The following is a 16991-nucleotide window of genomic DNA, read 5'->3' on the forward strand; positions in this document are numbered from 1 at the left end:
GTAAAAATATAATAATTGAATAAATAAAATTAAAGGAATGCAAAAAAGAAAATAATAAAAATAAAGTGTAGAGATTCCAAGTCACGTTAGTTCACGACGTTTCGATTGTTGGTATCTACAATCGTCTTCGGGTGATGGAAGTCCGAACTAGTGAAATTCATCACGAATCACCTTCAAACAAAAGTTTAACAGTATGTCTCACGTTCGGAAAATCTAAATCATTTTCAGATAGTAAGAACTTTTCTTATAAGGCATTCATTTTCGGGTGAAACATTTCTTTCGTGAAATGGCCCTGATTGCAGAGCGGATTATGCTTTTTTGTTGCTTTCAAATTGCCTAAGGTATAAACAGAATCATATTTATGAGAATAATTGTTTTGCTTAGTCAATTAAATGTTATTATTAAAAAAAAAATTAAATTTCAATGGTTCAGTGCTTTTTGTCACACATTTTATTCAATATGGTATTACATAGTTTATTGGTTGGATGCATAAATTTGCATCATTGAATTGTCTTAGGGTAAATTTATATCAACCCTAGGATAATTTATAGGTAAATTTATTTTAATCATAATTTATAGGTAAAAATGTATACCACTCGGTGGTATAAATTCAGAATGTGCTTCATCAGGTTTTATAGTGACTCCTCAAGTAATCTCTCAAAAATCTAGCTTGATCACATTTTTCAATTCGGAGGTTTGATCAGTAGATTTGTCTGAAACAAGCACTTTTCCCAGTCACCAGAAATGCAACACTCTTCTCGACGTGCGTTTTACCAACAAAGTAGGCGACTTTAGGAGATGAAGTTGGACAACTTGTTGGTGACACGCCCTTCCGAGAAGAATATGCATTTCTGGTGCCGGAAATTCCAGTTTTACTTTTATCAGTAGATTTGTTTTTCAACGTAATCATTATTTCTCTGAGAAACAATGTTGACTTTTCAAATCTTTAATGATAGTCTAAGTGTCGTTCTAATTATTTCGTATCATCTGTCGAAGATCTCTGCACTTTGGAATTCTACGACTCGTCTATGACGGTTTGTATTCTGATTTCTTCAATAAATTGCTCACTCCGGCTCAAAATTCCTGTAGGATTTCCGGAGTCATTATTTTTAGGTGGGTTCGGTGGACGTGTTTTTGATCTTGATATTCATTCAGCAATTCGAGTTCCAAGTACCTGTTCTTTCATTTCATTTGCATCTCTGCCTATTTCCAACGAATTGCTTTTAGTCAGTATGGTGTAGGAAATTCGGGGATAGCGGCGGCACTTGGTTGCAAGAAACACATGGAAGTAAAGTCAAATTTGGTCGTCTGAAGATGTCCATATCAAATATGAACCCATGCATGCCAAATAAGCAGTATTCATCTAGATGTCGATCAGAAAACCGGTGAAAAATAATTTGCGGATTATATTGATTGTATTGAAATCTCTTGCGTGAACTGAACTTCAAGAAATCAGTTCCCTAACTCCAATTTCTCGACGCACGTTTCGCCAACCAAGATGAGATTATCAGGAGATGACGAAAACTAGATATTGCATGAAAACAGACATTTTCTTGATGAGTTGAATTAATGGAGGAATCGAAACAACCGAAAGAATATATGTTTATTCCCATGATAATCTATATACAGGGTACAGTGCGATGACTATTGGTTAGCCGATTTCGGAAAATAATTGCATTCATATCTTGAAAATTGGCAAATATATGTTTTTTATATACTTTATCGAATGAAGATAATGACGTTTTTCCAAGACTTCCAGTTACACCGGAATTCGCTACCAACTTCCTTAATTCAGATGTAATATGCATATTTCCACATTTTTGAATACCAGACATAGTGTTACGTCAAATGTGCCTATATTCATGGGACTATCGTGTTGTCTAGTCGCACCCGACTAATACATTCTAAGAACTCGATCGTCACAGCCCTTGCCAAGTACCCGAGTTTCAAGAACAAGTAGGGTTTTGTACCTGAAGGCAGATAGTTATTTTGTTATCTTAAATCACTATTACTTGAGTTGTCTAGATGGAAACATGTAATATGTTTCATTACATTATTTTCAATATATTGCGTTTTTATTCAAAAAGAACATAATTATGGTATAAAAACCATAAACAAAACATGGTCCTTCTATGCCGAATGTAATCAGTTTCATAAAAATACGTTTGATTCGTGAATATTCTTGTGAATTCTGCCTCCATGCTGTTTGCTGTTCCCGGTTGCCGGCCGGAATCCTAGGAAACATACAGGTGTGTTCGTTCCTTTTTCTCATATAATAATCCTTATACTATCCTTTCTTCAATGAGTGTTGATTAGGGGGTTTGAAACTCTGCATAATACTGACAATTCGTTTTTCGTGAAACTAAATAAAATACTTGAAAAATATACATACTTGTGACTTTGCATAATATTAGCAAATACAATTCTCTGAATTCAATTATTTTCGAGAGTATTTTATTTACGTATACTACTGACTTTCATTATGGCAGCCACTTTGAAGAAGAAAAGGGGAATGATTAAGTCGCAGTTAACTCGATTTGAAACATATCTTAATAAAATACAGGATGAGCAAAGCTCCGATACAGTTCAACTAGAGCAAAGGCTCAACAAAGCAGACTCTTTATTAGACGAATTTAATACTATTCAGAATGAGTTAGAACTTTCATTATTAGATGATGATCAAGAGGGTTTGAATGCGGTGCAACAAGAATCATTATTGTTTGAAGATATGTATTATAAAATTACAAGTGATGCTCGAAAGTACATTATCTCAAAGGCACAAATTGACATGACCTCATCCAGGTCAGTGACACCTCAACTAAACGTCCCAGATGTGAACATTAAACTACCTGTCGTGAATTTACCGACCTTTGACGGCTCATACAGTGATTGGCTCTTTTTTAAAGATACGTTCAAGTCGGTTATTCACGAAAATACGTCTATTTCGAAAATTCAAAAATTTCACTATTTAAGACTTTCATTGAAAGGGGATGCTGCAAATATTATTAAATCTCTTGAAATATCCGATACTAATTATGATACTGCATGGACTTGTTTGATTGAAAGATATGAAAATAAATCATTATTGGTCTCAAATCACATTAAAGCTCTTTTCAATCTACCATCAGTGCAGAAAGAATCGTGTACCATTTTGCGTCAATTATTAGATGGAATGTCGCTGCATTTGCGCGCTTTGAAAAGCCTCGGATTGCCAACGGAGCATTGGGATACAATTATTATTCATTTAATTGCAATAAAACTCGACCCTATTACGAGAAGGGATTGGGAAATGAAAAATACTAAATCTGAATTACCCACATTACAGTCGTTTTCAGTTTTTCTGAAAGAGAAATGTTGTCTTTTGGAAACTATACATAATGAAAAAACTTCTGAAAAAACTTACACTAAATCGGTGAAATCTCTTGTCGCAACGAATACAACAAAATGTGTCATTTGTGATCAAGGTCATGCATATTACAATTGTTCTAAATTTATCGATTTAGACGCCGGTGCAAGGTTCGATGAAGTAAAGCGATTACGCCTTTGTGTGAATTGCCTAAGAAAGGGTCACACTGCAAAACAATGCAAGGCAAGTAAATGCCGCAAATGTGGTAATATGCACAATACTTTATTGCATTTTACAAATAAAAATCGGTTTTCGTCGATACCAACTGAAAACACGCCCAACGAAATAGTTGAAATTCAAAATTCCTCTATGACTACGAATAATGATGTATCTCGATCAACTTCACTTTGTTCTGTTCAAGAAAATAAATATTCATTACTTTCAACCGCTATCATTGATGTTTTTGATATTAACGGGCACGTGCACACATGTAGAGCGCTTCTTGACAGTGGCTCGGAAAGTAACTACATAACCAAATCATTGTCAGAAAAACTCAATATAGAAATCAATAAATGCAAGGTTAGTGTAATGGGAATAAATCAATCTTCATCAATCTTAGACAAGAGAGCATGTATTAAAATTCAATCAAGAATATATGCATTCAAAACAACTTTATCCTGTTTCATAATGGACAAAATCACTGGAAACATCCCTTCGGTTACTTTTAATCCAAAAATTGTCGAAATACCACCTAATTTGATTCTGGCTGATCCGAATTTTAATACCAGCAGCTCGATAGACTTGCTCATTGGCAATGATTTATTTTATGATTTGCTTTGTACTGGACAAATAAAGTTAGGTCCAAGGTTACCTATCTTGCAAAAAACTCTTTTTGGGTGGATTGTTTCAGGCCCTATATTTTTCAAAGATTACTTGTCTGAAACTCATTGCAATTTAAGCGTGAATCCGACTGATCTTGACAATCAAATCGAAAGGTTTTGGAAGATTGAAGAATTCCCCTATAAACAAGCATATTCTTCGGAAGAATCATTCTGCTAAGATCATTTCAAAGCAAATACTGTTCGAGATGAGTCAGGTCGCTTCGTAGTGAGTCTACCTTTCAAAGAGCCTACAAACAAATTGGGCGATTCCCTCAAAACCGCAGAAAAACGTTTTTTCTCATTAGAACGAAAATTAAATAAAAATGAAAATCTGAAGATTCCGTACGTCAATTTTATGAAGGAATATCTCGCACTCGGCCATATGTCACGTCTAAACGAAATTTCTAATGATGGGTTTTATCTTCCTCATCACTGTGTTGTTAAAGATAGTAGTACTACTTCTAAAATACGGGTTGTATTTGATGGATCTTCGAAGTCTACGTCTGGTTTTTCTCTTGATGATGATATTTTGGCTGCAGGTCCTACTATTCAAGATGATTTAATTTCAATCATCCTGAGATTTCGTATTCACAATGTAGTACTTGCTGGTGACATTGAAAAAATGTATAGACAAGTTCTTGTAAAAAAAGAAGAAAGGTCTTTTCAAAAAATTCTATGGCGTTCGCATCCTTCAGAATCCTTATCAGCTTATGAGCTAAATACAGCTACTTACGGTACAACTTCTGCTAGTTTTTTATGCATACGTGCATTACATGAAGTAGCATTCAATGTTGAACATGAAAATCCCAAAATAAGTTCCATTATCCTACGAGATTTTTATGTAGATGATCTACTTACTGGTGGTAGTACTTTAGAAGAGGTTTCGCATATAAAAACTCAAATAGTTCAAATACTTTCAAAATATGGTTTTATGCTCAGAAAATGGGTTTCCAACATTCCTGCGGTCATGTCCGAGGACACAATGCGAGATATTATTACCGTTGGTAACCATGATCTCGGTAAGATATTAGGACTTGCTTGGAATCCCAACACAGATGTCTTAACATATTCCATAAGAGCTGGAACTGTCGCAGAAAATATAACTAAGCGAAATATTCTTAGTTATTCTGCCCAAATCTTCGATCCGTTAGGTCTACTATCTCCTATCACGATAGTTGCTAAAATTATAATGCAGAAACTCTGGAGTTTGCACGCTTCTTGGGATGAATCCGTCCCATTAGACATTCGATCAATGTGGTTGACGTTCAAAATGGACTAGAATGAATTAAGCGAAATTCAAATTCCCAGACATGTTATCTCTCTGAGCAATAAAGGTATCGAACTACATGGTTTCTCGGACGCTTCTCAAACGGCTTATGCTGCTTGTATATACGTGAGATCTTCAGATAGGTCCGAGCGTTTTCGATGTCGTTTGCTTTGTTCAAAAACCCGAGTGGCACCTCTTAAAACACTTACAATACCACGACTTGAATTATGTGCCGCATTACTTTTGGCTGAACTGATGAATAAGGTCAAATTAGCCATAATTTCAACATCTGTAAAAATTGAGAACATTAATTTTTGGAGTGATTCTTCAATAACCTTATCGTGGATAAAGGGACCACCCAACACTTGGAAGGTATTCGTCGCTAATCGAGTTGCTCGAATTCAAGAATTGTCCAATCCTTCAAATTGAAAGTATGTCAATACTCGCGATAATCCGGCAGACCTTCCTTCCAGAGGAACTTCTGCCACGACTTTGATAAATTCCAAACTATGGTGGTCCGGCCCTGAATGGCTCGCGTCATTTCGTGATGAGTGGCCTAAAAATTCACATTTTACGATTCTTACCACGGAAATGCCTGAAATTCGCTCGACTACCTTGATTTCCATCACTAGCAAAACACACGATTTTTCCAAATTTCCGGAATTAAACAAATTTTCGACCTTGAATAAACTCAAACGTGTCTTTGCCTTTATAATTAGATTTGTTGATAATGTCAAAGTTAAAAATTTCAGAAAAACTGGCCCTCTTTCCCCAGAAGAATTAAATAACTCAATTAAAACATTAACTCGATTAGCACAATCAGAAATTTTTGCTGTTGAAATAAACCAGTTAACTTCATTCGGACATGTGAATAATAAAAGCCCTTTATTGAATCTCAATCATTTTTTGGATGAATGCGGCATTATCAGAGTGGGTGGAAGATTAAAAAATTCTAATTTCGACCTCAATAAAAAACATCCTGCTGTTTTACCTAAATCGCTTACGGTTTTGATCGCTCGTGACGAGCATGTAAAACGTCTTCACGCAGGACCTCAAGCTTTATTGGCATCCTTAAGAGACTGTTTTTGGCCAATATCAGGACGTTGTCTCGTACGCAATGTGGTACACGAATGCATGAAGTGTCACAGATTTAGAGCAAATAATATAAAAAATATAATGGGTGATCTACCCAAGGATAGGCTTACTCCAGCTCGACCCTTTACGGTAACAGGTGTAGATTATTGTGGTCCATTTCCTATTAGAGATAGAAAGATTCGAAATTATAAAGTGACTAATTCTTACATTTGCCTATTCATATGTTTCGCAACCAAGGCCATGCATTTGGAAGTTGTAAGTGATCTATCCACTTTTCTTAAAGAATCATATGAGACTATCGCAACCAAATTGAGTCAAGATGGTATACTTTGGAGTTTCATACCTCCGAAAGCTCCTAATTTTGGTGGTCTGTGGGAGTCAGGTGTAAAATCAGTAAAACATCATTTGAAAAGAGTTGTTGGTGATACCATTTTAACTTATGAAGAGTTTTTGACCTTCGTCACACAAATTGAAGCATGCCTCAATAGTAGACCTCTTTGTGCTTTATCCAACGATCCTAATGATCCCTCACCTTTGACCCCAGCACACTTGTTGATTGGCGATAAGTTGACTTCAGTACCCGACCATGACTGGTCTGCAACCCCAGTGAATCGACTGAGTCGTTATCAACATCTTCAGAAGATGCTCCAGCATTTTTGGTCCAGGTGGACCAAAGAATACGTAGCTAGTTTACAAATTCGCAAGAAATGGAAGGAGAGACATCCCCAATTGTTGAAGATTGGATCCTTGGTGCTTGTGAAAGAGGACAGACTTCCTCCTTTAAGGTGGCTTATGGGTAGAGTCATCAAAGTGTTTCCCGGTTCCGATGGAGTGATTCGTACCGCATCCATAAAAACTGTTAATGGTGTTTATCAACGTCCTACTTGCAAACTTTGTGTTCTTCCCATTTCAGACAATGACATTACGCCAGATGAAAGTATCAATTGAAAACCTGGAGGTTTTCAAAGGGGGCGGCATGTTACGTCAAATGTGCCTATATTCATGGGACTATCGTGTTGTCTAGTCGCACCCGACTAATACATTCTAAGAACTCGATCGTCACAGCCCTTGCCAAGTACCCGAGTTTCAAGAACAAGTAGGGTTTTGTACCTGAAGGCAGATAGTTATTTTGTTATCTTAAATCACTATTACTTGAGTTGTCTAGATGGAAACATGTAATATGTTTCATTACATTATTTTCAATATATTGCGTTTTTATTCAAAAAGAACATAATTATGGTATAAAAACCATAAACAAAACACATAGTTCTGATGTGAGTTTATCTAATACACCACATGCCAAAAATGAATCGTTCTCGAGATATTCACTTGTTTACTCAAAAATACTAGGTATTCGAGTCTCGAGTGATTCCCCGATGAAATTCAAAAGTTTGATAAAATACATAAATGAGCTATTAGGTTGTTTCCAAAGTTTTGTCCGTTCAAGTGTCATGTGTTTCGAACGATTTGCTTCGAGACGTTTTAAAAAACTATTTGTACATTTACGGCAAATGACTACAATTTAATAAAATAAATAAGGAAACAAAGTGTATTAATACGTGCGCATTTGACGTAATGCTGAGTAAGCAGGCTGGATCGGCGAACGACCTGGTCTGGGAACATGCATCTGTGTGCTATAATCTATAATTTCCTTATATACCTAGCTCCATATCTCTGATCGATAGAGAATTTTGTACTCTACACATTGATACTGTTCATTTTTTTTGCAAATTTTAATTTTTTGCTTCTTTTCGGCTTGTCACTATATGATGTCGTTAGGCGATTTTCGGCCAATGTTTCTCTACGAATTCAAATTGATCCAAAGCGCTTCCGAAACAGCCCGAAAAATTATAACCAGGCATTTGGTAATGATAGTTTTATCGAACGCACAAAAGCAACAAAATACTTTGGCGAAACCATATCAATAGTTGTATTTTCAATAATATAGTACAGTTAATGAATATGAGATCTAGACTTATGATTTTTTACTGAAACAGATTGACATCTCCATATTCAAATCCGTTATATGAAAAGTAGTACCCCCTTCAAGTAAACTCGTAATCCAAGATATTCTCAAAAATGTAGTATTCATCAGTAACTCATCATGTATAATGGATTTTTTGTAAACAGGATTTCAGGTACAAGAAAAGGCTTGATGATAAAATTTTGAAATATCATTTTTTCATGTAAATAGGTCACTAATATGCCCATAAAATAATTCTACAGTAATAAACTAACCTTTCAATGCAAATTATTGGATTTTATTGATACACTTCAGATTAGGTGCGAAAAGTGTAATGGCATGAGATTGTGACGTCCCGCCTCAGGTAAACAATGCATTATGTTAGATCTCGAGAAAGAGAGTGAGACAGAATAAGACATATTCATCTTCAAAATCAATTCCAAAGTATTTGACTATTTGAATTGTAGAGGTTATATTTTTAGGAGTGATTAATTTTTAGGAAAGAAAGGTTTTGGCTTTCTACTACTCCATATTGATACAAAAAAATATGGGAATCTTCCTTTCTTTGGAACCACGAATGAGTCCATTTATTTTTTGTGATTAGTATGTGTGTAACTCAAAATCTTTGATAAATTGCAATATGAGATATTCTCATAGGCGCATCTAAGATGGGCTATAGTTATTTAATATTGAATATCAGATATAGATAAAATATAACGTATTCACGAGGAAATTTTGATATTTCGAAATACAGATGTGCAAAAGTCATTTTTTATAGTATTTTCATTCAGTATCTTGAATATCCGAGTAATATTACGTTCTATTTTTTCTAGCATAGTCTGTTGTATGAAATCCTAATTTAGATCCAGTGGCAATGCCTGCAACATTCACCATTACACTCTGAATGTCTAGGTAGTGTTGAAATAGCCACACAATCATTGCGCAGAGACTGAAAGGTCCCTATTAGGCTTATCTCCACTGAATTTTTGAAAGGCTGTCATTAGTAACTGAATTACAATTCTTTGTCTACAGTGGTTGAGAAACAAAGTATGTTAATTTTTCAGTCTCTACTATTGCTAGTTTCGTTAAGTAATTATTGTATACTAATTGCTGATTATGATTAATAATTTGGAGCACGACTGTTTTGTGTAGGTTCAATTTGTTAATATATTCGAATTACGACATCGAAAATTATTCTTCAATAGAAATATACATATTGAACTCGATTTTTTTTGTTATTTTAGCTGTATACTTATATCATATTATATATTTCATATATATATATATATATATATATATATATATATATATATATATATATATATATATATATATATATATATATATATATTTATATATATATACATTTCTCTTCCGTGTTTCAGTTTACATGAAATTTTTTGAAAATACATTTATATGAATTTTATCATGTCTTTCAAAACATCACTATGAAGTACCTCATTAATTACTTGATGCACCCAACAACGGCATACGATATCAATGGAAAAAGGACAATGTGTCGTTTGCCGAGTATTGCAATTCTCCGCCAAAGGTGTTCCATTTTTGAAAATAATTTCAGCTGTTTCTGTATACTTGGCAGATTATTATTTGTTTTGAGAATCTGAAAACAAAATATATATATCATAGTTTCAAGAAAAAAATATTCAAGGACACTCTCGTTCATGACGTTTTTTAACAAATACTGGGGTGTTTGTTTCTGGGGTAATTTCGTTGGTTTTTCGGGCTAAATCGAAAAACAATACGACAATGATATATGATGGAGTTGGCCGATACTTGATGAAAATCCATAACTAACGTATTCAAAAAACACTTCAACGTGTTTAGTGAAAGTCTCACAATAAAGTGTTTTTTGAATACGTTAATACGACAATGAATTGAATTTGGTCCACCACTCAATTTTTTTCATATGACTTTCAGTAATTCAGAAAGTTGGATGGCTTTAATTGAAGCTGTGAATATTCAGAAAATGTTAAAAGGTAAGACCTCGTTAATCCTTAGCTCGCACAAGTTTCGACTCAGGAGAGTTGTCGTTCGTAGGGGGGCGACAGCTGGTTGAAAGAAAAACATATTTTAAATAGATTTTAAACAGAAACAGATTACCGACAATGTTCATAAGTGCCAAGTCGAGCAATTGCTAAGCAACCTGCTTTCGAAAATTATTTTGTTGAATTATTTGACGAACTTTATTTGTCACGAAATTATTAGGAAAACATAATGATAAAAACATAATGATAATTCTGTTTCATCGAATCAAACACATTTTTTTCTAACCGCATTAATATGATGCTCCAGTATTTTCTGTTCTGTACAAACACGGCTTCAATGTTATCATTATAGCAGATATATTTTGATTCACACAATAAATACGACTAGTGGAATGGCTTCAAGATGGATATAATCGTTTTGTAAATCAATACCAAATAGCTCAGTGGTGTCAAGTGAGTGGTTCGACATGATGATCACGGGTTTCACGAGTTGAAATCCCAGCGCAATTTTTCGTTTTGCTGTTAGAAACAAATTATTGTCATTCGCATAAGTACCAAAATTGGGTGTTTCCACAATCATGAGGTTTCATTTGACAAAACAAAAACATTTTTGTACCAGTGAAATAAATAGATAGCACTACATGAGTCGCTCATTTTCAACTTTAGGAAGAAAGGTGATATGAATTTTGTTGTAGAGAATGCATGTTAAAATATAGGGTGGTCCATTTAAAAAAATATTAATATTTCCAAAACGCGACTGTCATTTTTTTTGTTCTCGGCATCGAGAAGGCGATTAAAAATGCTACTTGTTTGCCCATTTGACCGAATTCGTAGCATCATTAACAACGGAGTTGGTAATGGTGCCGTTTTAATTTGGAACATCCTGTATATATGAATTGAAAATAGTTCTTCAAAATGAAAAAAAATCATGTATGTAACGATTGTAATACATATATTTTCGCAATAAAACAAGTCAACGAATATATAACAAATCAGAAATACATAACTTGTACAATATACAACATAATGACAATTTACTCATCAATCAACTCTTTACTGGTATTTTTTATAAGAAACCTTAGCGATGAAACCAAGTTTCTTGTCTGAAACATAGTCTACTACTCTGATGGTCTTGTGGTCTGGTTCCAAAAGACTATAGGTACCCTTCACTTTATAACCGTCACGGGTTTCATGCTTGCTTTTGAAATCCTTGTGCTTATGGTCTGCCACGTGGTAATCATAGTGGTACTCAGGTTTGGCCTTCGAAGAGAAAAAAAATACTTCGTAAATACAATTCTATCGAGGAAGTATTAGTAGTTATTTGATAACTAAATGTTATGAGTCCAATGGGTGATTGTTACAAAAAGGTATTGCAGGCATGCAAGATTAGCACAAAAAAATGTTTTTTCGAAATGAAATTTTGAAACACATCCCTCCCAACTACCCACACAGTAGGTTCTGGTAAACGCCTGCTGGAAAACAACTACTTCCCTGGCTAATACCACGCTGTACATTGAGTTATATCCGACAGACATTTGTGCAAGATTTCTCACAGAGACTAGTATCACAGATGTTTCTCCTTCATCCAGCAGCAACGCCATGCTGAAATTATTCGAATTGATCACCTACAGCCTGGTTTTGAGGTATTATCTCTCGTCAGTGTAGGAAAGATCCAACACAGACAGCAAAGTGTCTGGGATTCAATTAATTTCAATTAATTTCGGTGTATATATATGAAACCTTCGTCTAAGAGAAAGATTGTAAACTAATAAAAGCTCCATCTCATGAACAAAGCCTTAAGCGGAGAAGAAATATCTCATGTACCGATACTCTTCTAACGGAGAACAAAATGTATCTGAAGACTGTATTGAGGGAGATACATAAGTATAAGAAAATAAATATTTCGAAATAAAATTTTGAAACATTCATCTCTCCCAACTACCTATTCCGTAGGTTTTGTTAGAGACACGTTTTGATATCTATTATAAAATTTGAATTACAAAGATTGTAGTATTCAACTGAAAATATCAAATTGCTTGTATAATTACGAGATTTCACTGAATTGTAAGCAAAAGGGAGTAATTAAAATATTCCTCAAATAATAAAAGCCTTTTTTGGGTAAGAAAGTTTTTGGCTTCTACTACTCCATCTTGATACAAAAAAATTTGGGAATTTTCCAAAGAAGATTCCCACATTTTTGTATCAAGATGGAGTAGTAGAAAGCCAAAAACTTACATTCCCAAAAAATCAGTCACTCCTGTAAATATACCCCTTTCAATTCAAATAAAAAACTCTAAGTGGAATTATTTGATTGGGTAGGTGAATATGTTGAAACTACTGTTCGTATCCAAATGGTGAAAGGAGTTCTGTTGAAAATATAATTCTAAGATGAAAAATATTCACATAATAATTAATAGTCTCATTCACCATTGAATATCATCAAATATCTTTCCCCAAATATATATTTTTTCAATTAATGTAATTACTGGCTATATTTATTATTGTCTGTAGAGTACTTCAACCTTCCACAGTGTACAAAATAAATGAAGTTCTAGCCAACAGAGAATCTGCTAAAGTTTATTGAAGGGCAAATTGAGAAGTTCACCCCGAAAAGTCTGCATAATATAAACCACTGAAGAGTTCAATCAGTCAGTAACTTGTATTCATGAATTTTGTCTACAAATTGAATAATAGATGGAACAATGGCTTGAAATATTTGGCTTTACTCAAGACCATTTATGATTCAGAAAATAATCCCTTTCCGTTCATAAAATCCCAAAAATTCACTCGTGAAAAACGCCTGAATTGAAAATAAATATATTTGATTTAATGAAATCATCTTCTGACTTTCAGGTCTTATATTTGTTTTGACAAAAGTCACTAGTGAATTTTTTGGTCTTTGATAACGGAAAGGTAAGTCATCTCGAAAACTATAAAAATGGTATTTTCCCATTGAATATTTGATTTCTAGGTGAAATCTATGAATACAAGTTACTGACAGTGGTTTATATTATGCAGCAATGTTTCCATTTGTCCTTCATAACGCTTTAACAGATTCCATGTTGTTTTAGCTTCATTTATGTTTTGTATTGTGGAAGGGAAACACACAAAAAATTACATGAAACATCGGTTCCTTTTAAAAATATTTACGGTCGTGATACATCGAGCATAAGTTTGAGACGAATTTCGTATTAGACTTTAAAATATCAATGAATTGGGACGACACAATAGAAGTGTGGTGAATTTAACAACTAAGATTTTATTCAAAATGCAAGAACTTCAAAAATTTCGGCGTGAAATAAAATCGAGACGAATTGATAGTACAGTCCTTCAGGTCATCAATCATTACGGGAATATTGAAAAAAGATATGTTTACCAATACAGTTTGTGCGTTTTTTTTTTGTCCGAACATGAAGATGATAACAGTACTTAAGATGAGTCTAGGTTTCTAACAAAATCAACAAAACTGAAGGTCAATATTCAATAAATAAGATAGTTAGGAAGGATGTACACTTTTTTGAGAAGTGATTAACTTATCTCATATGCTTCAATCCACGACTCCTTTTTTTACCTTGATATGAATTTCCTTCTCGTGGTGAACATCTACTGGAGTGTTAAAGTCTGAACCAGTGAAGCCGATGGATTTTTCGTTATGATAGCTTTGTGCTTCGTATCCTCCATGCCCCCCTTCCTCTACGCCGCCATAGTGTTCTGCTTCTTCTACGCCGCCATAGTGTTCTGCTTCCTCTTCACCGCGGCTGAGTCCAATTATGTGATGCTCTAAGGGCTGATGATGACCTAAAAGACCTCCAGCTGAACCGCCTCCGTACTGAGGAGCTGCTGAGGTTACCACGGCCAAAGAGATGAATATCTAAAACATAATATCGAAATTTACTTTCAAAAATTATTTAATAGAAGCAAATCTTGAGTTTTCATAGGTTTAAGTATCAAATCAGACTACTGCAGACCAAATTTCCAATAAATTCGAAACTGTTCGAAACATTTTCAAATTCAAATTAATTAATCAGTCGAACAGAATTTTTGTGTTTCTCTTTTCACTCACAATTACGGTGTTCATAGTTGACGTATACTAATCAATACATTGACCGAACAACTGCTGAAATTAATACGAACCAGCCTCCAATATATACCAGTAATTTTGTGAAAGGGCATTATATTATCATAAACATAATTTAACATAAATTGAATGTGTATATGAGATTTCTCTGTAATATTTAGCTGAACTTGAGCTAATTGTTTCGACATGAAGGTAGATACATTTGAAATGTTGTGAATTTCAAATGAATGAAGGTAGATCCGGAAGAAAAAATTTAAAAAAAACTCTGAAGGGAAAGTCAACTTATCAATACATCTGTGGGAAATATTGCCACTATACTCATATACCTCTGCATGCTTGAATAAATAAAAAAGGTTATAGATAAAGAAATGAAAAGAAATTGTTTATGGAAATTCTAAACTGACGTTAACAACAAAAATACTTCATATATTCTATATACTGAATTCAACAAATCAACAAGTTTTTTTTTTAATTTCTGAAATAATCAGTGAATGTTTCCAAAACTTCCCGGTCACGCGTTGCTGTGGCTAAGTTATATTACATTGTAGTAAACTATTTAACCCTTTCAATACGGATTTAATTTCATAATGGTTTTTTATTGAAATTTGGCAAAAATGTGTAAAAGTGGGTTAAATAACAAAAAAATGTCGTTATTTATTTTTATTATAATAGTTTTTTTTAAGTATGGGACGCTAGTGTCCCAACAGTGATTTATTTAAGTATGGTATGGTGTCAAACAATCTAAACACAATGGTAAATTACACATTCTACACAAGAGTTTGGTTCTCTTTTCAATTTTTTTTTGAGAGCAACGATAGCATCTTCTTCTTGTGGGACCGCTTTCAGGTAAATGATCACCTACATTGGTTTGATCCGTCCATGCTTGCGAGTGTCGGCCAACTTTTCTGGTTCTTTTATGTTTGACACTAGTTCTGCCATATGCGATCATTGATTCAGCTAGTTTGACAACATACTGAATAAAGGTAGACTTTTTGTAATTTTTTTCTTTGAATATTATAAAAGAGTTATGAACAGCCATCATAAGAGTTTTGTAATAAACTTTTCGCCACCATTTGGCAGATTTTCTATTGATATCATATAGAGAAGCCATTTGGTCGGCATGGTCCACGCCGCCCATGTATTTATTATAAAACTCTATTGCTTCAGGACAGGGAATTTGTGACGTTGATCCGTCTTTCATTTTTCTTGAAACTGATGTTATTACAGGGTTATGACAGTTGGAGATCACAATAAAGTCTTTAATATATTGCCATCTAATAGCTAAAGTGCCCTGATTACTACATCTTATTTGGGATTCCCCTCTTTCTAGCTTTTCTTCAAATTTCGGAACATCTTTGCGACTTTTCATGCAAGTGCCCACTGCAGCAAATTCAATGTCATTCATCAACTTGACTGATGTAAAAAACCTGTCAAAACAGAGTAATACATTTTTTGTTTGGCAAATTGAAGAGGTCAACTTTTTTACCACCCGTTCACCCAGAGTTCCTTCAGAGTATTCAGTCTCCTTACCACTAAATATGTTCAGATCATACACATAACCTGTCATTGAGTCGCATCTTGTCCATATTTTTATTCCACGTTTTATTGGCTTTAGGGGCATGTATTGTTTCAGAGACGATCTGCCTTTGAATTTTGCCATGGATTCGTCGATACTCTGGAACGTTGAGTCGCTTCTTGCTTGAGGAAATGTCTTTTTGAAGCACGATAAAACTTCATCCATAAAGTAGGTCTTTGACGAATTGTCAGGCTTTTCAGGTTCGTTGAAATATAATTTTAATAACAGTAGTTGACATATATCCCTAGATATGGCATTTTTTATCGCTTCGTTACCAAGAGATGCATTAATTGACCAATACATGGAAAATGTCGGAACTCTATTATAATGCATAATCAAACAGACACCAGTAACTAGCATAATTTCTCTGGCATTGGTTTTTTCATACTTTTTTTTTGTCGATTTTTCAAGAATCTCTAGTCTTTGATTTGTGCAGTGGGCTATATAAAGAAACAAACTTTTTGGAAAGAATTTCAGAAAGCAATCTAATTCCTTTGGGAAAGAAAGTTTTTGGCTTTCTACTACTCCATCTGATACAAAAAAATGGATGAGAGAATCTTCCAAAGAAAGGAAGGAATAATCAATTTGAAAATAAATAACTCTATACATGGATGTGCAGATCATGCAAAGAAGTAACTTTCAGACACAAACTGAAAGAAAGTCCTCCTGAAACAGCTACTTTCATATAAACATTGAATTACACGAAAGAAAAAATTCTTTCGAAACAAATGCTTCTATATGAACACTGAATTATACAGAAGATACTTTCCTCTATTCAG

General features: G+C 34.1%; 2 protein-coding genes across 12 annotated transcripts in view; one reads left to right on the top strand and one right to left on the bottom strand.

Moving 5' to 3' along the window:
• Nucleotides 1–16991, top strand: part of Glut1 (Glucose transporter 1) — a 356436-nt gene that overhangs the window by 280799 nt on the left and 58646 nt on the right. The gene's annotated exons all lie outside the window — the stretch shown is intronic.
• Nucleotides 11494–16939, bottom strand: LOC141480960 (adult-specific cuticular protein ACP-22-like). The gene is made up of 3 exons (XM_074171731.1): nt 14622–16939; nt 14130–14429; nt 11494–11818 (listed from the first exon to the last, which is right to left on the bottom strand). The coding sequence occupies exons 1-3, from the start codon at nt 14634–14636 to the stop codon at nt 11612–11614; spliced, it is 522 nt and encodes a 173-aa protein (XP_074027832.1). The 5' UTR covers nt 14637–16939; the 3' UTR covers nt 11494–11611.

Source organism: Leptinotarsa decemlineata, unplaced genomic scaffold (genome assembly GCF_025532065.1).
Source record: "Leptinotarsa decemlineata unplaced genomic scaffold, Ldec_3_MD MMD2_tig00000035_RagTag_RagTag, whole genome shotgun sequence".
Taxonomy (NCBI): Eukaryota; Metazoa; Arthropoda; class Insecta; order Coleoptera; family Chrysomelidae; genus Leptinotarsa; species Leptinotarsa decemlineata.